The following is a 25,976-nucleotide window of genomic DNA, read 5'->3' on the forward strand; positions in this document are numbered from 1 at the left end:
GCATTTCTTGGCATTGAATTTTAATTGCCAGACCTTAGACCATTGTTCTAGCTTCTTCAGATCCTTTTTCATGTTTTCCACTCCCTCCGGGGTGTCCACTCTGTTACAGATCTTAGTATCATCCGCAAATAGGCAAACTTTACCTTCTAACCCTTCGGCAAGGTCACTCACAAATATATTGAACAGAATCGGCCCCAGCACCGATCCTTGAGGCACTCCACTACTCACCTTTCCCTTCTCCGAGCTAACTCCATTCACCACCACCCTCTGGCGTCTGTTCGTCAACCAGTTCCTAATCCAGTTCACCACTTTAGGTCCTATCTTCAGCCCATCCAGTTTATTTAAAAGCCTCCTGTGGGGAACCGTGTCAAAAGCTTTGCTGAAATCTAAGTAGATTACGTCCATAGCTCGTCCCTGATTCAATTCTCCTGTCACCCAATCAAAAAACTCAATGAGATTCATTTGGCACGATTTCCCTTTGGTAAAACCATGTTGTCTGGGATCTTGCAACTTATTGCAACTATGTTGCCTTTAGAAAATAGGCGCCTTATATGGGCACCCACTTACTTTACCAGCAAAATTAAATGTCTCCATCAAGGTCTACAAACAGTCCCATCAAAGCTCCTACCAACTAATGAAGAGAACACTCCCTCTTCCCCACCATGCACAGCCGTCTGGGATTCATTCAATCAGGTCACTGAGGAAGCTGTTGAAAATATCCTGAAAGATCTACGGCCTACAACCTGCCCTCTTGATCCCTGCCCAGCAAGGATTGTACAACAAGCAAGCACAGGCCTCATTAAAGGGGCCACTAAAATTGTTAACTCCTGTGTTATGGAAGGGCTACTGCCAGCAACACTAAAAAGAACTGTGGTGTGCCTTCTATTGAAAAGCTCGAAAACTACCAACCAGTCTCCAACATTCCTTTCCTGGCAAAATTTATAGAATGGACAGTCTGCACTCAACAACTGGCTAATTGAAAGTAATTGGCTAGACCCATGTCAATCTGACTTCAGACCTGGGTACGAAACAGAGACAATTCTTGTGTCCCTTCTTGATGATCAGCACAGAAACCGTGACAGGGGATCTGCCTCGATTGTAGTGTTGCTCGATTTCTCAGCAACCTTCGACACTGTGAATCATAATATCATTCTTACAAGACTGGCAGAAACAGGTATCAGTGGCACAGTATTTACTTGGTTCAAATCCTATTTGTCAGATAGACAACAATCAGTTCTGTTCAGCAACAGCACATCTTTACCTTGGGCACTGAACTGTGGAGTGCCACAGGGATCCATACTGTCTCCCATTTTATTTAATTTCTACCTCAAGCCTCTGGCTAAGCTGCTTTGGTCAAAGGACACAAAATTCTATATCTGTGCTGAGAGGACGTGACATCACTGTTGGAGATGGCTGCCTAACCATTGAACTCCTTTGTACCCCACTGCCACCAACTAACAGCGGTTGGTTTGATTGTATAATATCGTACACTTAATCACACAGGGAGTGCTGCAGTTTGTGTGGAGTGCATGGCAGGGTGAAAAGGAAAGCCTGATCTGAAAATGTTTGCTTATCATCCAGCTATCGCGCCTGAACAAACATCAAACAAGATGGCAATGAAGCCTGATGATGTGTATGTCTTTGTGGCAGTGGTGGTCTCCTCACAGATGAAGACACTCGGCTGATTGTCCATGGCAAGCTGAGGGGCTGGATCAAGGAGTTGAAAGCAGCCATGCTCTCCTTTAAATTTTTCATTTATAAGCATTATTGTAAAGTTTTAACTACATTATCATAAACTTTTAGCCTTTTCGCGTATTTTTGTATTATCCTTTTAAACACTACATGTCCGCTTTTCCGCGATACGTCACTTCCGGTTTAGCGTTTTTTTCTTTTTTTCTTTTTGGCGCCTTTTTTTGTTTAAAGTGCAGCTCCATTGAGATATATTCTTTCACTTACATTATCAACAGTGTGTGCAGCGCTTCTGACGGATTTTTTCAAAATAGTCTTTTTAAAGGTTAGTAGTATTATTCACATTTTTTAACCCCCTTTCTTTCTCGTTCATGCTATACACGTTTATTTATGTATCTTATGGTTCCAACAGCCTTTTCTGTGTTAACACTACATATAATATCTTTTTTATCCCTTACTCTCTTCTATATCTTGTTTTTCTATACACAACTATTTCTGTTTGAGCACATTTTCATCTATACTTGTTCTCTTTTGCCTCTTTTCTTTCTTTCAGTCCAAGTTTGAATCGGTTCCTTTTGAGCTTTCTTTCCTGTTTAAACACTTTTCTACTTGTCTATTTACAACAGACTAATACGCTATTTCTGAAGAATCAATCCCACTACTCTTCAGCAATTCATAGTGCAAGAGGTTAGTGTTCCTTACTATATTACACACTATTTTTCGGTTTAATTTTATCAAGGCTAGAGTTTTTTTTCTCTCTATTTTTTCTATATATTTGTTTCCATATATCTTTTTGACAGATTTGGTGTTATACCTTCAGAAGATTTCCATCGTCACTGCTCTGCAGCACTCTGCATTACAGGTCAGTCTTATTAATAAACACAAAACCGTTCCCTATCAAGGATTCCTCCAATATTTAAACCTTGTGACTTTACTTGTCCATCTAAATTTGCCTTTTTTACATATTCCTCTTCCCTAAGTTATGCGGTTATGCATTGGGTCAAAAATTTTCCCATGGTTTACCAATACTTTTTTCTATTTTTTTTCTGTTTATGTGGTTGGTATTAAAACCTCTGTTCAATATCATTATATTTCACATATGCATGTCATTTCATTGTAGCATATATATATATGCATTTGTATACACATTTTATTATTAACTTTAATTTTAAATATTCACTATTTCAAATGGTCATTTGCTCTTTCTATTTAACATGTATGTGCATTTTATATTATTTCGTTTTTATTGTTCAGATTTACGCGTATATATATATTTTGTATTTTTAACTGTTATTGTTCATATAAGATATGTTTTTGTATTGTATTATTACTTTACAAATTCATATACAGCATTTTTATTAGTTTATTATATGTGTGTGGCTCATTTTCATTATTATTACTTTTACATTATTTCACAAAATTATTATATGTATTATTTTATGAGTTCATATAATTTAATATATTTACTGATTTTACTACTTTTTTTTTGATTAAAATATTTTTTCTGTTTTTTTACACATATCATATATAAATGTACTTTTTATAGACTCCTGATGCAGGCCTGACGGCCGAAACACGACGTGTCGAGTCTTCCAACCTTTAATAAAGTCTTTTTTAAGAACATATTCCAGTTTCTGGTTCCCTTGGTCGTACTCCCACTTTTTATACATTTTTGTTTTCTCCCGTGGGGTGCTTGAGTTTTCCACCTGTTGGTGGATCTTTTCTCTCCTTTAAATTGCACCATGTCAGCACCCTGCGCATGGTGGTGGAAGATATGGAACAAAAGTTAAGTGACTTTGAGGAAAGAGTGGCAGACCACGATGGTGAGCTAGAGGCCTTGTACAGCAAACATACATTTGGTCTAGTGGTTAGGGTGGTGGACTTTGGTCCTGGGGAACTGAGGAACTGAGTTCGATTCCCACTTCAGGCAGCTCCTTGTGACTCTGGGCAAGTCACTTAACCCTCCATTGCCCCATGTAAGCCGCATTGAGCCTGCCATGGGTGGGAAAGCGCGGGGTACAAATGTAACAGAAAAAATAAAACTGGAGAAAAAAACAGGAGGAGCTTCTCCTTAGAATTGAAGATGGGGAAATCAGAGTGTGATGCAACAATCTTCACGCTCGAGGGGTCCAGGAAGTGGGAACTGATGTTACAGCTCAAGCGCTGATGAGAACCATTTGTCACCAGTTCCTATTGACAGCTGACCCAGGCTGCGAGATACCTGAGATAAAATTCAAGCGAGTGCATCGAGCCCTAGGCCTCAGAATGGGGGAGAGACCAAGAGACCTTGTGGCTTGCTTTTTGAGATTCCCCCTCAAGGAGTGAATATTGCAGGCGGCACGGAAAGGGGGCCATATTACCTAGGAGGGCTCAAAGGTGGAACTATTTTCAGACGTCTTTGCCCTAACCCTGAGGAAGCGCCACAAATTCCTCAATATAACACACTGCCTGGCCTCTCATGAGGTGCGTTACAGATGGCTGTATCCATTTGGCCTGTCTTTTACCCTTCAAAATCTCAAGGTCACCATGCCAGCTGAAGCCCAACTCTTATTCCAGGAAGCAAAGTTGCTATCATCCATGGAGGAGAGCGACCATAGAGCACCTACAGGGATCCATCCACCTCTGGCTACTCAGCACTGGCGGCGAGCACCTCAGAATGGGAGAAGGCTTCAATGCAACCCATCTTCTGCCTTGGATCAACCAAGCTGAGACACTACCATGATTCCTTCTGGTTAATTTACAATGTTTTCAGTCTATTGTTATATGACTGGTTTGTAACTCAGTTAGCAGTTAGGTTATTATGTTTAATAATGATGTTGTAGCTAGTTTTGTAGCTAGCCATGGCTCAATCGATCCATTAATGGGCCCATAGTTAGATGGTCTTTATTTTGGTTTGGGGAGCATGGCAGAAGGGGGGGGGGGGTTCAGAGGGATGATAGTTTGGTGTAATTGTGGGATTTAACAAAGAAATGGGTTCATTGATATCCTAGGTGGACTAGATGAGCTTTATTGCCTCTTAAGGTCTAGTTCCATGTGTCTTCTTCAAACATTCTTGCAATAGGCACAGTAAAACTTAACTTGCTTACTCTGAATATAAGAGGTTTGAATATTTCACGCAAGTGCCAATTGTTATTTAAGGAGACTGACAGACTTCATGGAGGGCTATGTTTCATTCAAGAGACTCATCTCAAGCCCTCCTATGAATATCTGATCAAGCATAAACGCTACCCTCATATCATTTTGGCCTCCAACAAGAGGGTTGCTAAAACTAATGGTATGGGTATACTTTTTGCCCACAACATTAAACCTCAGGTACAGGAGGTAGTGAGTAACAAGCTAGGGTAATTTTTACTTCTAGAGGTCCTCATCCATCAAGAACTGTACACTTTGGTCAATGTCTTAGCATCTAATTCTGACCAAAAAGCTTTTTTTTTTTTCAAATGAAATAGATACCCTGCTGAGGAACAATGCAGAGGGTCATCTTATTTTGGGGGGATTTTAATTTGACTTTTGATGCACAGCTTGATAACTCCTTTCATGGAGTCCAATACGGATGTACTGATAGGAAGCACCTAAAAGCACTTTTTGAGATTTGGGACCTACTAGATCTGTGGCGCCACTGGCATCCCTCAGCCCATGATTATACATGTTACTTAGCAGTCCATGATTCGTACTACCGAATAGATTTTTGGAGGGTGAGCGGTGGGCTGCTCACAAGGGTAGACACAGTGAATGTTGAGCCTAGAGTGTGGTCTTAACATGCCCTGGTCTGTTTGTCTCTGTACTGTGACTCCAATCACTTTGGTAGTCACTTTGGGTGCTTTGCAGGTGGTCTGTTGTTGGACCCAATGTGTCCACCCCGGAGGGGGATCTGTGGGAATACTTGCAATTCAACAATTCAATGCAGGACCGGAGGTGTCTCCTTTTATTTTTTGGGAGGGACTCAAGGTGGTCATGCGTGGCAATGTCATCTTCCTTAGAGTTATAGGCGTAAGGAGCGTGGGAGTATGTGGGAAAGACTGCAACAGCGACTAACAGGTTTAGAAACCCTTCACAAATGGGGGCAATGACCAAAGTCATTGTTGACCCAAATGGAGGGGTTACGCAATGCCCTTCAAGATTTAGACCTGGAAGAAATAAACAAACAGCTCCAATTTGTGCATCAGGAATACTTTGAGTCTGGGAACAGGGCAGGGAGACTTCTGGCATTTAAACTCCATAAGAGAGCATTGCAAAATAGAATCACCTTGGTTAGGGATCTTGTGGGGAGAGACTGTAAGGATTCCCCAACTATAGCACAGGCATTCACAGCTTTCTATCAAAAACTGTACACACCAGATCAGGTAAGCAGTGAGGAACAGCTATCCTAATATTTAGGGGGTGTTGAGCTACTCGCTCTGGCTCCTGGAAAGAGTGATCAATTATCCTCCCTGAACATAGAGAATGAGACACTATGGGCTATCAAGTCTCTCACTTTGGGGAAAGTCTCCTGGCTTCGATTGCTTCACTAGTCATTTCTACAAGTGCTTTAACATTTGCTGGTGAAGCCACCGACAGATGCTCTCAATAGCTTGCAAGAGGGGGAGGAGTTGCCTCTCTCCTGACAAAAGAAGGAGTCACCCTTATCCTGAAACCTGGTAAAGAACCTAACCACTACGGCTCCTGTAGGCCCATATCTCTATTGGGAACTGACTAAGATATTCGCCAAGATCTTAACGAGCAGATTGCAGTGGGCCAGATAGTGTGGAACAACCAGACGGGGTTTATAGACGGATGTCAAACCTTCGATAATATCCAATGTGTTCTCCATTTGATTTGGTCAGTCAATGAAGAAAGGGTCCCAACTTTACTACTGGGGATAGATGTGGAAAAAGCATTTGACAGGGTTTCCTGGCCTTATTTGCTAGGCACCCTGTCAAAGGTGGGAGTCCAGGGTCATTTCTTGGGCTAGATTTGTTCTATTTATAACAAGCCACTGGCTTGCCTGAAGATAAATGGAGGGTACACAGATGACTTTGAACTTCATTAGGGACCCGCCAATGCTGTGACCTCCCGCCCCTCTTGTTTGCTATTGCTATGGAACCGCTGGTTCAGCAGATACAACAGCATAGATATATACAGGGAGTCCAATGTGTCCCTATCCATACTAAATTGTTAGTGTTTGCTGATGATGTATTATTGACCCTTACTAATCCTCACAAGTCCCTCTCAAGTGTGCTTTCAGTAATGGCTAGTTATGGAAAGGTATTGGGTTTTAAGTTTAATGCAACCAAATCAGAAATTCTGAATATTTCTGTGGATGATCGTGAATGCTCTTGGTTGTGAGCTAATTTCCCATTCCGATGGGCAACCTCAGCTATAAAATGCTTGCTGGCAGGTCTGCGGCGGTGCAGGCACTTTTATTCGCATATGGTAGACTTGCCCAGTGGCTGCAAAGTATTGGGATATGATATTTGCTTTGATTTCAGATTTCCTGGGCATGTCCACATCAGAATCCATGGACTGTTCCCTCTTACACCTTAAACCAAGAGAGTTTCCAGGGAAACGTGTTCATTTGACACTACACATCATTACTGCTGCCTGGTTGTTGCTGGCAGCATCCTGGAGGAGACCACATCTCCCATCCCGTTCACAGGTTATTGCAAAGGTGGACTATCTGTGTCAAATGTCGTGCCTGACAGCCTTTACACGAAATCAAATGCTGTTCTTTGCTCGGACTTGGGATATCTATGTTATATGGTAGGAACATAGGCAGGATTGCGTACACTGGCCCTTAATTCTACTACTACTACTATTTATCATTTCTATAGCGCTACTAGATGTACGCAGCACTGTACACTTGAACCTGAAGAGACAGAACCATAAGTATACGGAGGTAAGAGGGGTGGGGGTTGCCTCAGGAGTATATTTAGCATTGTACCCAAGGGTCAAGATATGACTTGTGTTTGTATATTGGGCATTTGATTTGTTTTTGAACATTTCTAATAAATAAATAAAAATTCTATATCTAAGCTGATGATGTGCAATTACTCATACCCATTCAACCAGATCTACCCACAGCTCTGAGTAACCTGACTGCCTGCCTAACCGCAATCCAGGAATGGGAAAACAACAACAAACTTTTCCTGAGCCCAAACACAAGTTGAGAAATACCTGACTTCAAAATACCTTTTGGGGAGTATGAGCTCCTCCTAAAATCACAGTTCAGGAATCTTGGAATTCTGCTAGACTCATCATTCACTCTGATCCCATAAATTCAAACAACCTTCAAAAATTGTCTCTATTGCCTACGGCAGCTACAAAATCTCTCTCCATATATTGAAACGACAAGTCTGACCACAGTGGTCCATGCCATGATAATATCACAACTGTAATGCCCTGTACACTGGCCAAACCAAAAAGAGTTTGTACCAGCTCCAGCTAATTCAAAATGCTGTAGCACGACTGATAGAAGGCTGCAAGCGACATGACCACATCACACCCTTCCTGCGAAAGCTACACTGGCTACCAGTACCTTACAGGGCTAAATTTAAAACTGTATGGGCTCCTTTAATTAAGTGGCAGTAAGCCCAACAGGGGCTTACCGCTCACTATACAGGAAGTACTGCCGGGCTATTGCAGCAGCCTGGCGGTACTTCTCATCCCTAGCGCACCATCATTTCCAGCACTACAAAAATGTATTTTTGTAGCGCCAGAGTGTAACTGGTGGTAATCAGGCAGTGCCGCGTGCTGTCTGGTAACCACCAGGTTAACGCGAGAGCCCTTATCGCCACCTCAAAGTAACTTGCCGTCCGGCCATTTCCTGTAGGAAAGCAAGACTTCCCTTTTACCAGCTGCTCTAAAAGGGGGCGCATGTGTAAAACACACGTCAATGCCACCGCCAGCCCCTTTTGCTGCAGCTTGGTAAAAGGGGCCCTATGTTTGATTTTCAAGGTCCTCAGACAAAATGGTCCAGAATAAGCTAGCCCTTTACACACCTTTCAGATCTGTAAGGTCCACTCAAGGATCATCACTATCTGTATCCTCATCAAAAGAGATTGTATGATGTGATACCCGCCAGCGAGCCTTCTCAGGAGTAGCCCCCATGCTCTGGAATTTACTCCCAGGGGGGGCTAAGTGTAAGTCGAGGCTACCTCTACAACAGGAAGCAGGTGAAAGCCTGGCTCTTCTCCCAAGCCTTTAATACATAGGGTGACTGACTATACACTCATTCTACACCTGAACTAGCTTTCTACACACACTGTAACTTAGATCAGTTCCTTATCTCTTGCTTAACTATACAAAGAACTTGCCTTGAGTTTAGCCAACCATCAAATTATCCCAACTGACTCTGTACAATGCATCTTGTTCCCATCATATATCTGCTCGTGGTCCCTCAGCCACATGATAATCTGTATTGTAGAAAATCTTTAGTTGAATATTCTAATGCATGCTTAATAGGTGTATCATTAGTATTATGTTATCATTTTATTATATCTCTGGTATTTAAATTCCAATGCTGTTAAATATGTATATTTTTAATACTGTTTCATGGTAGTTCTATTATTAGGTTTCAATTTACTGTTTTAAATTTACCTCATTTATTGTATTTATGTTTATTTTTGGTTATTTTACTATTGTTATGCTGCTAACAAAATTGTAAATTTTGTGTTAAACTGTACCTGCTGTACACCGCCTTGGGTGAATCTCTTCGTAAAGGCAGTTAATAAATCCCAATAAATAAAAAATCACACCCTTAAGGTCTTGAGTTCTCTATTATTCTAAAACTCCACAGACTTTGTTTATTTAAAGTCCTTTTTCTATTTTTCTAAAACACCACACACACAATTAATTTCTTTAGGTTCTGTACTTTCTTCTGTACTTTGAGACACACAGTTTCCCAGAAGACCAATATTCAGTCTTGTTCACATGCAAGCAGAGGCAGTTTTCACAGTCAACAGTCTGACAGGAAATTTTATTGATACTTCTTGTTTGGTTCATATGAAACCACATCCCTAGTGTGGATGCCTATTTTTCTCTGAAAGTAATGTAACCCATCCACCATTCATCAGAAAGAGAGATTTTCAACTGTTCTCTTCATCGTGAGCTGAAATTTTCCAAGATTTGCACATTTGTTTTTGATTCTTATTTTCCATCTAGACATCATCTAGTGGTAAAAGCATGGGACTTGGTGTCATGTCTGCCGGGCTTTAATCCTGGATCTGCCATAGACCTTCTGTGTAATTATAGTTAAGTTGTTGGTTACTTAAGGCCCTTATTTTAGAAACCCTAGTCATGACTTACACATGTAAATACTGGCATTTACACATGAATCACATACTCATGTAAAACCTGATTTTAGGAAGCCAGTGTTTACATGTGTAGATTGCAAGAAGGCATGGTTCAAGTGGGGCTTGGATGGAACCAAAATCTATACATGTACAGACCTGCAAAGTCTCCAGCTTTTGCGGGTCATCTCCTGCACTCCCACTGGGGGTGCAGAGATCTCCCACTGAGCAGCCTCCTCCTCCATCAGCAGCAGGAGACCAGTCTCACGATAAAAGCTGCAGAATCTCATAGATCTTATCACGAGTCTGGTCCCACTGCAGCCAGAAATGACATTTTATTAAGTCATCTCCCCTTGCCCGAGGGCGAAGTGGCTTCTTGGTGCCAGCTGAGGTCTGTTGGGGGTGGAGCTAAGAGCTAGAGTGGGGAAGGGTATTGGGCGTGACTGGGCAGGAAGGGAATGCATGGGTATGTGCCAATATATCAATATCAGGGTTTACAGCTGCTCCCTTGTACGTACATATACATGTAAAAAGTGCTTATTTGGGCAAGCCCTTTACAGGAGGAATTAAGAGAGTTCTGCCCTTTAATCCTCAGTTACTTATTTCCCCCTCCAAAATGAAAATAAATAAGGATTGTAAACTGTGTTAATTAGCAGATTGTACATGTGATTTTAGAGGGGTGATGCCAACTTAAGATGTGTAACTTACACTTGTAAGTTGCTGAGTTGCTTTGTTCAGTTTTTCAATGTAGTTCTTTGTAAAATGGCTGCTCCCATTACACGTGTAGGCAACTTCACATGTATTTTAGAAAAGGCTCTTTGTCAGCAGATCCTTGTCTCAAATACTACCAGAATTGTACATTTCACAACCTGAATGTATCAATTACAATTTCTATACATTTTATGTGGAAGAGTAGCACTAATGGTTAGAGCAGCAGGCTGAGAAACAGTGAAACCAGACTGTGAAGCGTACTAAAATCCCACTGACACTCCTTGTGATCTTGGGCAAGTCACTTAATGTACAGTCCATTCAAGGTGAATGGGCTGTGTCAGCATTAGCGCGGCTTAGTAAACAGAGGTACAGGGAAATAATTTGCAGTACTTGAATGTAATTCACTTGAACTTTTGTGGAAAAAAGTTGAACCAAATCCAAAATCACTAATCTTTTGTCTACTTCAGGATCTATATGCTTTGTACATATGTTAAATGATTTGCATATTTATTTGCATGCGTGTTTCTGAGGAACTTTAATAATAGCATGTTTGAAGTTGGTTTAGCTGTAATGCACACAGTTTTGGCTTTAATGGATTTGAACCCCATTAACTCATTTCTGTTGTACATAGTTGAGATGATCATTTTGTTCCTGGAGTAAATAGATGAAGAAAGCTGGTATGTTGTTTTGTAAGAACCATGTTGGTGTAAGAAAAAGAATACTGCCTCTGTTTGAAAGCTTGTTGGAAGTCTGGTAACTAAAGGTATCCTGATATAAGATTTGTCCATCATTTTCATGGAGCCTTAAACCAGCATGCCTTGGACAGGAAAAAAAAAAATCTGTAATCTTCTCTTTTTTTGTAGGAGAAAGATCGTGGTTTGGAAGTGATGAAGCTGAGTGATCGCGACTTCCTTCGTAGCTTGGAGAATGCTATCCGTTTTGGAAAGCCATGCATGTTGGAGAATGTTGGGGAGGAGTTGGACCCTGCTTTGGAACCAGTGCTTTTGAAACAGGTACTTACCTTATATAACTACTAGTAAAAGAGGCCCGTTTCAGAGCAAATGAAACGAGCGCTAGCAAGGTTTTCGTCGCCAACACCCCCCCTCCCTCCCTGGCCAACCCCTTCGTTGTTCTGCCATTGCTCCGCCCCCAACGTCATGACATTTGACGCGAGGGAGGGGCCCGGAACGATTTCACACCCACCCCCCGCTTCCCTGCCTCCCTCCCTGCCAACCTGTTCGTTGTTCTGCCATTGCTCCGCCCTCGAGGGCGGGGCCCAGAGCGGTTTTGGTGGCTTCACCACCACGAACCTTCAAACCTTTTTGAAGGAAGTCAGGGCTTGGCTTCACTGACGTCAGTGTCCTCAGAACGTTGAGGGTGAGTTTTATTATAGTAGATTATTTATTTCTTCCTATAGATTAGAGCATTAGTTGTACTGGAGTATTGGAATTAGTAGTTCCTAATATTTGTGTGTGGGGGGGGGGGGGGGTCAGTTTCTCAGTATGAAAAGCTTTGAAATAGGAGTTGAATAAACATTCCTGGCACATTTGTTCTATATTATTTGGAACACGTTGCCTTTTTAAGGCTGCACAAGGGCAATTGATGGGAATTTTGTTGCTTTTTTCCAGACTTTCAAACAACAAGGTAACATAGTACTGCGTCTGGGAGATACCGTGATTCCCTACCATAATGACTTCAAGATGTACATCACCACCAACCTACCAAATCCCCACTACACTCCAGAGATATCCACCAAAGTCACACTGATTAACTTCACTCTCTCTCCCAGGTAATCAATATCTTTGATCTCTTATTGCATTTCCCAGGAAACTAGTTACCACACTTCTCCTTCCCACTTTCTCAAATTAACATCTAGACCCTTTTCTGTCCCTTGTTTTCAGGTTAACTGGCAGCACCTTACTCATTTTTTAAAATCTTTCATCCAGAGAAATGAATTATTCTTTCCTGTCTGCTCCCATTGGCCTATGTCAGTTTAATACAAGTATTTTTCAAGATATAAAGCATGTTTCTATGTGGGAAAAGGCTATTATAAAATAGTGCGGCCATATATGTGCATATAAATACAAACATCAACAAAATGGCATTTACTAATATGTATACACATGAAGGCATTTCTGGAGCAGGGGCAGATTTTATAAGCTATGCATATACCCACTTTGCGTACATGAACATATTTATACTGTCTTTGGAGCAAGTATTAATGTCTATGAAAGCATTTGTGCACTACTGGGAGCCTATTTTATGAAGGCACATAGAGGTCTGTGTTGCCTTTATAAAATGGGCACCTTTATAGACTTTTCACTTGGACACCTCTGTCACGAAACGCCTAGCACTTGACTGGGGCTAACCCTGCGACCACCTGGAGGGTCTGCCCCAACACAGCTCAGGCCCGCCTGCACCTGCTGCTCGTGCTCTCCGCTAGTACCCTCCTCCCCACCAACTGGGTCCCAACCTCCTCTGGACGAGTCTCCCACTCTCAAGTTATTTCCCAGTGATTTCTAATTTACTGGGACCACACTCCCAGGGAACCCATAGTTCCTAAAAAGCACTCATAGACCCATGGGTGTAGTTTGGGGGGGGGGGGGGCGGGGGGCAGTGCCCCCCCAAATGAGCTGCCACCCCATCCTCCAATCCCCGAGCGGCCAGCAGCCTCTGCGAGAAAACAGCACGCACGCTGCTTTAGACCTGCCCCCGGAAGCCTTTCTTTCTCCTTCAACTTCCTGTTCCCGTGCAGGCAGGAAGCTGTAGGAGAGAAGGGTCTCCGGGGCAGGTCTAAAGCAGCGTGCTTGCTTCTTTCGCTGAGGCTGCCAGTGGCTTGGGGGATTGGAAGATGGGGGAGGGTGATACCAAGCACCACTTGAAGACTCCGGGGTGGGAGGGGGGGTTGCAGGAGAGAGACACGCCCCACCCTTTGCTCCCCCCCAAATGAAACTGTCAAACTACGCCCATGCACAGACCCAAAACACAAACTATCAGGATTCTTAGTCAGTCCAGGACATCAGAGCCATTAACTAATAGGTTTATTGTCACAAGATTTAAACAGTGAACCGTATAAAACATATGTAAAATTAACAGGCAATAACAGGTAAAGCAAACAGGAATTAAAAACTAACTAACACTTGTTCACTACCTGAAAAGTGCATCAGAACAGGGCCTTAGGTCAGAGATGTTTATTATTATTATTACATTTGTACCCCGCGCTTTCCCACTTAAAGCAGGTTCAAATCGGCTTATATAGTAATAGGGATTGCATAGTATTGATAAAGAAAATATAAGTTAAGTATAGCAGAAAAATAAGAGGTAGATAGAGAAAGGTAAGGGTGAAGGGAGTAGGAGAGGTATGAGGTAAGGGGTAGGTGGGCATAGGAGGAGGGGTAATGGAGACGGGAGGAGGATGAGCAAGGGGTAGGTGGGCATAGGAGGAGGGTAGTGGAGGCGGGAGGGGGATAGCAAGGGGTAGGTGAGCATGGAAGGAGGGATAGTGGAGGCGGGAGGAGGATGGGACACAGAAATAGGCATAGGTAAAATGTAGTGGTAGGTGTAATCTGTAACATTGTCGTTGTCTTCTGGATACGTGTTGGGTAGATGGGTTCATAAGATTAGTTTGGGTTATTTGGGTAGGCTTGTTTGAACAGATAGGTTTTTAGAGATTTCCAGAAGGGTAGTCACTGATTAATCGGATAGGTCTGGGGAGAGCATTCTACTACTACTACTATTTAGCATTTCTATAGCGCTACAAGGCGTACGCAGCGCTGCACAAACATAGAAGAAAGACAGTCCCTGCTCAAAGAGCTTACAATCTAATAGACAAAAAATAAATAAAGTAATCAAATCAATTAATGTGAACGGGAAGGAAGAGAGGAGGGTAGGTGGAGGCGAGTGGTTACAAGTGGTTACGAGTCAAAAGCAATGTTAAAGAGGTGGGCTTCCAGTCTAGATTTAAAGGTGGCCAAGGATGGGGCAAGACGTAGGGGCTCAGGAAGTTTATTCCAGGCGTAGGGTGCAGCGAGACAGAAGGAGCGAAGTCTGGAGTTGGCAGTAGTGGAGAAGGGAACAGATAAGAAGGATTTATCCATGGAGCGGAGTGCACGGGAAGGGGTGTAGGGAAGGACGTGTGTGGAGTGATACTGGGGAGCAGCAGAGTGAGTACATTTATAGGTTAGTAGAAGAAGTTTGAACAGGATGCGAAAACGGATAGGGAGCCAGTGAAGGGTCTTGAGGAGAGGGGTAGTATGAGTAAAGCAACCCTGGCGGAAGACGAGACGGGCAGCAGAGTTTTGAACCGACTGGAGAGGGGAGAGGTGACTAAGTGGAAGGCCAGCAAGAAACAGATTGCAGTAGTCTAAACGAGAGGTGACAAGGGTGTGGATGAGGGTTTTGGTAGAGTGCTCGGAAAGAAAGGGGCAGATTTTACGGATGTTGTAAAGAAAGAAACGACAGGTCTTGGCAATCTGCTGGATATGAGCAGAGAAGGAGAGAGAAGAGTCAAAGATGACCCCAAGGTTTCGAGCTGAGGAGACAGGGAGAATGAGAGAGCCATCAACAGAAATAGGAAACGGGGGGAGCGGGGAGGTGGGTTTGGGGGGGAAAATGAGAAGCTCGGTTTTGGTCATATTTAATTTCAGGTGGCGTTGAGACATCCAGACAACAATGTCAGACAAGCACGCTGAAACTTTGGTTTGGATGCAAGGTGAGATATCAGGGGTAGAAAGGTAGATTTGGGAGTCAACAGCATAGAGATGGTAGGAAAAGCCATGGGATGAGATTAATGAACCAAGGGAAGAAGTGTAGATAGAAAAGAGGAGGGGACCAAGAACAGAACCCTGAGGTACGCCGACAGGCAGAGGGATAGAAGTAGAAGAGGATCCACCAGAGTGAACACTAAAGGTGCGGAGGGAGAGGTAGGAAGAGAATCAGGAAAGGACAGAGCCCTGGAATCCAAGTGAGGACAGGATATCGAGGAGTATGCTGTGATCGACAGTGTCAAAAGCAGCGGAAAGATCAAGAAGAATGAGGATGGAATAGAGACCTCTGGATTTAGCCAGTAATAGGTCATTGGAGACTTTAGTAAGCGCAGTTTCGGTTGAGTGGAGAGGGCGAAAACCAGATTGTAGTGGGTCAAGAATAGCATGTGAGGAGAGAAAATCAAGGCAGCGGCGGTGAACAGCACGCTCAAGTAATTTGGAGAGAAAAGGAAGGAGGGAGATGGGTCGGTAATTAGAGGGACAAGTAGGGTCGAGTGAAGGCTTCTTAAGGAGAGGTGTGACCACAGCATGTTTAAAGGCAGCAGGGACAGTCGCAGTGGAAAGTGAGAGGTTGAGAATGTGACAGATAAAAGGAATAAGAGCAGGAGAGATGGCATTAAGAAGGTGGGTGGGAATGGGATCAGAGGAACAGGTGGTACATTTTGAGGAAGAAAGGAGAAGTGTAGTTTCCTCAATAGTAACTTCAGGAAAGGAGGAAAGGGAATGAGGGGAAGGAGAGAGAGGGGAACGGACTAGTGGAGGGAGAGGTTGTGAGGTAGAGAAAGCAAGGTTTATCTTTTGAACCTTGTTGTGAAAGAATTCAGCAAGGGTCTGAGGAGATAATGAAGGGGGAGTTGGGGGAGGGGGTACCTTGAGGAGAGAGTTCAATGTGGTGAAGAGAAGTCGAGGATTAGAGCCAAGAGAGCTAGTCAGTTGGATATAATAATCCTGTTTGGCATGTAAAAGAGCAGATTGGAAGGAGGTCAGCATGAACTTAAAGTGTAAGAAATCAGCAAGGGCCCGAGATTTCCGCCAGAGGCGTTCGGCGGAGCGGGTACAGGAATGTAGGTAGCGGATATTAGAAGTCAGCCAAGGTTGGGGTTTTGTACGCCTTACAGGGCGGGTCATCAAAGGTGCAAGAGTGTCTAAGGCAGAGGATAGAGTATTGTTGTAAGAAGAAACAGCCTCATTGACAGACGTGGATGGTGCCACAGTAGAGAGGAGGTTTGAAACATGGGATGATAGAGATGAAGGGTCAATATCGTGAAGATTCCTAGATAAATTAGATAAGATAGGACGGGACTGGGAGGGAGGAGATTTAAGTGTGAAAGTTATAAGATGGCGATCAGAGGAGGGAAGATCAGAGGCAAGGAAACTAGAGGGTGAACAGTTGGAGGAGAAGATGAGATCAAGACAGTGACCATTCCAGAGTTGGCTACCTAAGAAGGAGAAGTTGGAACCATAATAGGTTTTGTACCTGAGTCTTTTGCAATTGGGGTAATGCAGGTTGAGGTAAGTTCACGAAGTTTCAGACATGTTTCTAGTTGGCAGGTCAATCAGATTGAGCATATAGCCCGGAGATTCACCGTGGATAATCTTGTGGATTAATGTGTGAACCTTGAAGTTGATCCATTCTCTGATAGGAAGCCAGTGAAGTTTTTCACGGAGAGGTGTTGTGCATTCGAAACGTGATTTGCCAAAAATGAGTCTTGCTGCCGTATTTTGGGCAGTCTGAAGTTTTTTCAGGATATGGGTCTTGCAGCCTAAGAAAAAACTATTACAGTAGTCGGTGTGGGTAAGTACTGTGGATGCTATGCTATGTTTATCTCTATGCTTCCGAGCTGAAAGTAAAAAATTACCTCAGCTTAGGTGAGAAAAAGAAAACTGTGACTTCTGGTACAGCTTTAAAAAAAAAAAAAAAAATACAGTCGCCATCTGGTGGCCAGTTGAGAGAAATACATATCATCAGTAAAATAATTCATAGGCTTAGAAACCCATTGTTTTGTCACACACCTTGTTAGAAAAGTATTCTCATACCCTTGAATTCAATATATGGCACCAAAAGATCAGCACTGAAATTTGTGCATGGATCAGGGATTCGTGCACAACTTAATTCATTAATTGGATGAATTATTGGCTAATTTTTACAATTATTAGTGTTAATAAATACTTAATTGACACCAGTTGGGGGTTACATATGGATCTCTGATACACGCACTTCTTCACCGACCACACCTTTGTGGCCTCAAACAAATCTCAAAAGGAGCAGCAAAGCCTTAGAGGGGCATGGGCCAGTCAGTGGGATCCAGAAAAGTTGTGTGCACTGCAGTGTCATGGAATTCTGAAGGTGTGTGCTCAAATTACAGGCCAGGATTTACACCAGATTTTAATTGGTATAAGTTGTCATGCACAAAATTGAACACTGGAATCGACACTACACGCTATTCTATAAAGCATACCATTCTGGAGCACTTTTTATAGAATAGCACTGAGTGCCTCAACCCATAATTTGCATCCAGACACATAGAGAGTAATTTTATAACAGGGTGCCAGGTGTAAAATGGCAAATAGACATCAGGTGCTATTTTATAAAGACACATCCAAATCCAAATAGGAAAGAAGGTCATTTTTGAAAAAAAAGAAACATACATCTTTTTTTTTTTTTAATACTATTTCAAACAAGGTTTTGTGCTGTGGACATTTTGTTTTATTGTCCATTTTCGAAAAAAAAAAATCCGAATAAGTGCAATACATAGAGATTCATGCCATTGGGATGTAGGAGCCAGTATTTTTAGTAGACTAGTCCCCCCAGACATCCCAGGAGAGCAATGGCGCACCCTAGAGGGCACTTCTGGGCAATTCATTAAAATTCCCCCCAGGTACACATCTCACCTTTGCTCCCTTATCTTATCCCTGAACTCTCCAAAACCCACTACCCCCCACTATACACCACTACAATAGCCCTTATGGGGAAAGGGAAATGGGTCTTGATATACTGCCTTTCTGAGGTTTTTGCAACTACATTCAAAACGGTTTACATAGAGGGGCATTTTCGAAAGAAACGTCCAAGTTGCGATTTGGACGCCCTTGCAAAACAGTGAAATCCAGGGGCAGGGAAACCCGTATTTTCGAAACAAGATGGACGTCCATCTTTTGTTTCGAAAATACCGTCAGAGACGTCCAAATCCTTAAATTTGGACGTCCCTAGATGTGGACGTCCCTAGACATGGACATTTCTGACTTTCGGTGATTTTCGAAACCAAAGACTCCATGTCAAAAATGTCCAAATGCAAGCCATTTGGGTGTGGGAGGAGCCAGCATTTGTAGTGCACTGGTCCCACTGACATGCCAGGACACCAACCAAGCGCCCTAGGGGGCACTGCAGTGGACTTCATAAAATGCTCCCAGGAACATAGCTCCCTTACCTTGTGTGCTGAGCCCCCCAAAACCCACTACTCATAACTGTACACCACTACCATAGCCCTTACGGGTGAAGGGACACCTATATATGGATACAGTGGGTTTTGGAGAGCTCGCTGTTTCCTCCACAAATGTAACAGGTGGGGGGGGGGGTATGGGACTGGGTCCGCCTGTCTGAAGTGCACTGCAGTACCCACTAAAACTGCTTCTGGGACCTGCATGCGCTGTCATGGACCTGAGTATGACATCTGAGGCTGGCATGGAGGCTGGTACGACATATTTTTAAAGATGTTTTTTGAGTGTGGGAGGGGGTTAGTGACTACCAGGGGAGTAATGGGAGGTCATCCGGTCATTTCGGGCACCTTTTTCATAATAAAAACACATCTGGGTGAAAATGTCCAAGTGTTTGTCAGGAACATCCATCTTCCGATTTATGTTGAAAGATGGACGCCCTTCTCTTTTGAAAATGAGCCTGATAGTAATGTATGTAGAGGTAGAGGTTCTTATTTGTACCTGGGGCAATGGAAGGTTAAGTGATTTGCAAGGAGCTGCAGTGGGAAATCAAACCCAGTTCCCCAGGATCAAGGTCTGCTGCACTAACCACTAGGCTACTCCTCCACTCCACCCACTGGATGAAGGGGGCACCTGTATGTGGGTACAGTAGGATTTTGGTGACTTTGGGAGGGTTCACAGTTTCCACTACAAGTGTGATAGGTAGAGGGAGATAGGGACCTAAGTCCCCCACTCCATATTGCACTGCACTGACCTCTACACTACTCCAGGGACCTGCATTTGCTCTAATAGACCTGACTTTAACATCTGAGACTGTCATAGAGGGTGGGAGGGGGTCAGCGACCACTGGGGGAGGTATTGGGGGTCACCACTGATTCTCTCAAATAGTCATCTGGTCGTTTAGAGCAACATTTTGTGCCTTATTCATTATTAAAAAAAGGTCTAGACCAAAATGTTGAAGTTTCAGCCCTAGAAGTTTTGGTTTTGTTCCATTAAGGCTGAAAAACATCCAAGTCTTAGGAACACCCACATCCCGCCCTTAACATGGCCCCAACATGCCCCCTTGAGATTTGGATGCACAGCAGAAGAACCACATAAAAAATGTCTGAAAAATAGGTTTTGAAAATACTGTTTTGAACGTTTTTGTGAGAATTAGGTGTTAATTAAGGTGTGAGGAAGTAGAATATTTGCAAAGGTTACTGAGGGCAATCTGATTACTGAGTTAGCTTCAAAGGGTTTGTTTGAAGCAGACCCCTTAGAATCAAAACTATATAGGGAGGAAATGTCCCACAACTTTCTTTCTGAGAAGTTCTGAGAGAAGAGGATATTTCTCTGGTAAGAGAACATTATTTTGCTCTATGCTTTGGGAACTTAAAAATTGAGGTTTAATGGAGGAATTGTAGATTATTGATAGGCAGAATAAATAAAAAAAAAAGAAAAGAAAAAGCAAACTTTATCAACTAGTCTCAATACCCTCCTCCCTGCCTACCATGTTGTCGGTGGCTAGCCCATTTACTCCTGCCCACACTGCGGCAAAATGACTTCCAGGACCTCCAGCAGCAGTTTCCTACATGTATGTTGAGTTAGGATTCTTTCAAGTTTTATATTATTTCACAGTGTGCTTGATAAGGGAGAGTTTTCTGTTACTATTACTCAGATGACATAATAATTAAAATAGATAGATAGATAGATAGATAGATAGATAGATAGATAGATAGATAGATAGATAGATAGATAGATAGATAGATAGATAGATAGATAGATAGATAGAATGGAGAAATGTGCTAGTTCTGATATATACCTATTGTTGGGGAAAGATAGGATTTTTGTGGATAAGAGCATATGAATAGCCATACTGGGTCAGACCAAAATCTATCTAGCCCAGTATCCTGCTTCCACCAATGACCAACCCAGGTCACAAGTACCTGGCAGAAACCCAGTTAGTAGCAACTTTCCATGCTACCAATCCCAGGGCAAGCAGTTGGTTCCCTCAAGTCCATCTCAATAACTGACTCTGGACTTTTCCTCCAGGAACTTGTCCAAACTTTTTTTTAAACTCAGATACACTAACCGCTGTTACCGCATCCTTCAGCAACAAGTTCCAGAGCTTAACTGTTTCTTTTTTATTTATAAGAAGTCTTTATTGACAGTATAAGCATGGATAAAGAGCTTACATAATACATCAATAACTTCAATGCTCTAACATTATCTGAAAGTTAGTTCATCAAGCAACATTCTATCCAACCCACACTTGCTAGGTAAAGCAAAGAAAACTTCAACTTTTTGATAGACAGTTTATAATACCCCCAAACATCCACCCCCCCCTTCCCCTCCCCACAGCCACCCCTTCACTCTCCCCCCAACCTGCCCCAATCATAAACGTAAGGACAACCTGATCACTTCCCCCCCCCCCCACACCCACCCACAGAGAGCTTCATATCAAGTGTCAAAACTAATTACACTGAACAATGTGAAATAAAAGGTTCCCACACACATTCCCACTTACAGCGCTGATGTCTTCGCTCTGCCACTAGGCGTTCCATCTCACAAATGTACCACAGTTTGCTCAACCATTTCGCTATGGGCGGGGATGTCCTCTGTTTCCAGTGAGCAGCTACTATCATTCTGGCATATTTTACCAAGATGGCCTGTGATAACTTCAGATCCGGTACTTTCTTGGGAAAAAAGGAAGAAAGTTGATGCCCACGGTATTTGACAGCACCCACTCCTGCAATTTGTAAGATATGGATTTCCAAAAGACCCGAATTTTGGCGCAGGACCACCAAATATGCCCCATCGTACCAGGCACCCTACAATCCTGCCAACACATGTCTGACACTGATGGGAACATATGTCGAAGTCTGACAGGAGTCAAGTACCATCTAAATAGCACTTTGACTGCATGTTCCTTAAAAGGCACATAGAGAGACACCTTCAAAGTAGCCCTCTCAAGAACCTCCCACTCTTCATCCCTCAATTCTATCCCAAGTTCACACTGCCAGTTTTGTCTATGTAGAGTATATATAGGTACTCGCAAGCCCAAATACTTGTACAGGCTTGTGATCAAGCCCCTCATAGATTCTGAGTCTTCACAAAGATTCTCCAAAAAAGAACATTCTCGTGTGATTGCAGAGTGAATAGATGCCTTACTAAGAAGGTGGGAAATCTGAATATAGGCATATCTATCTGAAGCTACAAAAGGAAACTCACCCACCCCACACACAACCTCACATTCAAACTCCTATATTATCTCCCCTAACTAATTCAAGTTGTCAACGCAAAAGGGGTTACAAATCCACCCCGGCCCTACTCACCCCAAAATACCTACCCATTACATCTCCACCCCCTAACCCCCCTTCCCTACTACCATCCAAACACAATCTCATTTGTCTCAACTTACATTCACTAAGACATCCACACACTACATCTTTACTCAGAACCCAATCAAACACCACCATCCCCTCTTACATAAATCCCTAGGACCTCTACCAAGGAAGGTGGGAACAAAAGATCCTTCCCTCCCTCAAAGACCTCTAAGGTCGGCACCAATCCAGCAAATAACGTCATTTTACTAGCACTTATTGGAGACGTCTGAGACTCTCTGCCATTTCTGGAGTTTGGCCTTAGTTGCGGGAGCCAGCCCTGGCTGGGGAGTCGATGAGGTAGTCAATCCCGCTGCTTGCAGTACTTTCTAGGCTCCAGTCAGGGAGTGAACTCGGTGATTCTTTCCTTGCCAGGTGAAAGTTAAGGAAAATGGGAACCCCCATCTGTAGCGAATTTGCTCTTTATTTAGAATCTCTAGTGCCGGTCTCATCCCCTCTGCTGTTGTAATGTGAATTGAGAGATGTCTTGATACACCGCCACTCGGACACCATTGTACTCCAAGTCCTGCGCCTGGCGCACACATGTTAGGACCAGATCTTTATCCATATACTTAAAGAATCGTGCTATAATATCTCATGGTTTCCCATCCGTTCAATCGAAGCAGCACTCGATTCGGGTCCCAGCAGAGCGGCACATAAAGCTTTATCAATGGCCGGAACATCCTCTGTTGCCTCACCTTCAGGTACTCCACGAAAACGGAGGTTATTTCGGCGACCTCTATTTTCCAGGTCATCTAGCTTGTAGGAAAATGTTTCATATTGTTTCCCTAAATCTTGGATTTTAACCGCATGTGTTGAGATTGAATCTGCATGCTCATCTATTTTCAACTCGATACCCTCAACTCTCCCGTCCAGTTCACGGAGGTCAGTGCTAAGCGTTTCAATACGGTCAAGAATTTCCACTTTGGAAGCTTTTATGTTCACTTGTATAGATGAGAGTAGCTCCGTGGAAACACCTTTCTTCTGAGAAGGAGGCAACCTTGATTCAGCCATAGACAAAGCCGAATCAGAATCTGAGTGGAATACTTGCGACAATGGCTGCGACACATGGCGTGCTCGAGCCTTACTTGTAGATTGGCCCGACAGCCGTCCCGTATCTTTTTTTCCCCGTTGCAGTCGGCTTGCTCAATATTACAGCTTTGCTACACTTCCTCTGCACTATAACCGTGTGGATGGTAGCTGATGTCCAGAGATATCACTTTTATTTGTGTGCTCGGGTGAGGAACGAAAGAACTGGGCTGCATATGATGGCATGGCAGCCTAGTTCTTTCGTCACTTCCTCCCAGAGCTTTACTATTTCTTGAGTGAAAAAATATTTCCTCCTATTTGTTTTTAAAATGTTGCCACGTAATTTCATTGAGTGTCCTCTGGTCTTTGTACTTTTTGAGCATGCTTACATTTAATAAGAACTACCATACTTTGTCGGATCAAAAGTCCATGCGGTCCATGTATGCAAAGTGTCACATATGTAAGCGTCATCCGTCCGGTTTGTCTCATCTGAAAAAAGGTTGAGAACCACTGTTCTACATGGATTATAAGGTCTCCTCTATGGTTAGCTCTTCTGTTTGTGAAATGTTGACTGCTGATAAGTATTGTCCACTGCCAATGTCTGAATCATGTTCAGTTTCTTCAACTGTATCCCCAAACAAGTTCTCAGCCATATAAGAGACATCTGCTAGCCTAATAAGAATATCTTTCTGTAACCTTGAAGCCTTGAGTCAGGCCATCTGTCTAGCAGTTAAGGCTACTGCTGCTTCTTTTGAAGCAGTCATACGCATCAAAGACCAATCTCATTAAGTACTTTGAACATTCTTCTATACCTCAGAAACTTGCAATAAATGTATCCCTCTTGTCCTGTTGATATGAAGGTGACAGGTTCTGGATTCTATCTATTAATATAATTCATGTGTTTCCATTGCTGACATCTTCAAGGCACACTTTGAACATCGCTTAAACCCAATTTATTTTCAAGCCTACTGAACAGTAGCTGAACTAAATCAAACTCAGTTTTGCTGGATTTAGGAAGGGAAGGGAAGCAAAGCCTGACCAACCACAAATGCAGCAAAAACTAAAACTGAAGGAACTAGTCTGATTTGGGGCACAGGAAAACTCAGTCAGTCTCAGAAAGCATTTCTGAGGGTTTCTGAGCTTTGAGAGAAGAAATTCACTTGACTCCATCATGGTCAAATCACCACTTGTGTGGCTGTGGTGATCCTGCTTGTCCATGCAGACCACATACAGTGGTGGAAATAAGTATTTGATCCCTTGCTGATTTTGTAAGTTTGCCCACTGACAAAGACATGAGCAGCCCATAATTGAAGGGTAGGTTATTGGTAACAGTGAGAGATAGCACATCACAAATTAAATCCGGAAAATCACATTGTGGAAAGTATATGAATTTATTTGCATTCTGCAGAGGGAAATAAGTATTTAATCCCTCTGGCAAACAAGACCTAATACTTGGTGGCAAAACCCTTGTTGGCAAGCACAGCGGTCAGACGTCTTCTGTAGTTGATGATGAGGTTTGCACACATGTCAGGAGGAATTTTGGTCCACTCCTCTTTGCAGATCATCTCTAAATCATTAAGAGTTCTGGGCTGTCGCTTGGCAACTCGCAGCTTCAGCTCCCTCCATACGTTTTCAATGGGATTAAGGTCTGGTGACTGGCTAGGCCACTCCATGACCCTAATGTGCTTCTTTCTGAGCCACTCCTTTGTTGCCTTGGCTGTATGTTTTGGGTCATTGTCATGCTGGAAGACCCAGCCACGACCCATTTTTAAGGCCCTGGCGGAGAGAAGGAGGTTGTCACTCAGAATTGTACGGTACATGGCCCCATCCATTCTCCCATTGATGCGGTGAAGTAGTCCTGTGCCCTTAGCAGAGAAACACCCCCAAAACATAACATTTCCACCTCCATGCTTGACAGTGGGGACGGTGTTCTTTGGGTCATAGGCAGCATTTCTCTTCCTCCAAACACGGCGAGTTGAGTTCATGCCAAAGAGCTCAATTTTTGTCTCATCTGACCACAGCACCTTCTCCCAATCACTCTCGGCATCATCCAGGTGTTCACTGGCAAACTTCAGACGGGCCGTCACATGTGCCTTCCGGAGCAGGGGGACCTTGCGGGCACTGCAGGATTGCAATCCGTTATGTCGTAATGTGTTACCAATGGTTTTCGTGGTGACAGTGGTCCCAGCTGCCTTGAGATCATTGACAAGTTCCCCCCTTGTAGTTGTAGGCTGATTTCTAACCTTCCTCATGATCAAGGATACCCCACGAGGTGAGATTTTGCGTGGAGCCCCAGTTCTTTGTCGATTGACAGTCATTTTGTACTTCTTCCATTTTCTTACTATGGCACCAACAGTTGTCTCCTTCTCGCCCAGCGTCTTACTGATGGTTTTGTAGCCCATTCCAGCCTTGTGCAGGTGTATGATCTTGTCCCTGACATCCTTAGACAGCTCCTTGCTCTTGGCCATTTTGTAGAGGTTAGAGTCTGACTGATTCACTGAGTCTGTGGACAGGTGTCTTTCATACAGGTGACCATTGCCGACAGCTGTCTGTCATGTAGGTAACGAGTTGATTTGGAGCATCTACCTGGTCTGTAGGGGCCAGATCTCTTACTGGTTGGTGGGGGATCAAATACTTATTTCCCTCTGCAGAATGCAAATAAATTCATATACTTTCCACAATGTGATTTTCCGGATTTAATTTGTGATGTGCTATCTCTC

At 43.2% G+C, this 25,976-nt stretch overlaps 1 protein-coding gene across 1 annotated transcript in view; it reads left to right on the plus strand.

Annotated features, from left to right (window-relative positions):
- The window catches only part of DNAH1 (dynein axonemal heavy chain 1), a 799,478-nt gene that overhangs the window by 683,351 nt on the left and 90,151 nt on the right, over positions 1-25,976 (plus strand). The window contains exons 61-62 of the mRNA XM_030205737.1: positions 11,531-11,680; positions 12,296-12,456. Of these exons, the coding sequence (XP_030061597.1) occupies positions 11,531-11,680; positions 12,296-12,456 (311 nt within the window). The remainder of the gene's footprint in view (positions 1-11,530; positions 11,681-12,295; positions 12,457-25,976) is intronic.

Source organism: Microcaecilia unicolor, chromosome 6 (genome assembly GCF_901765095.1).
Source record: "Microcaecilia unicolor chromosome 6, aMicUni1.1, whole genome shotgun sequence".
Classification (NCBI taxonomy): Eukaryota; Metazoa; Chordata; class Amphibia; order Gymnophiona; family Siphonopidae; genus Microcaecilia; species Microcaecilia unicolor.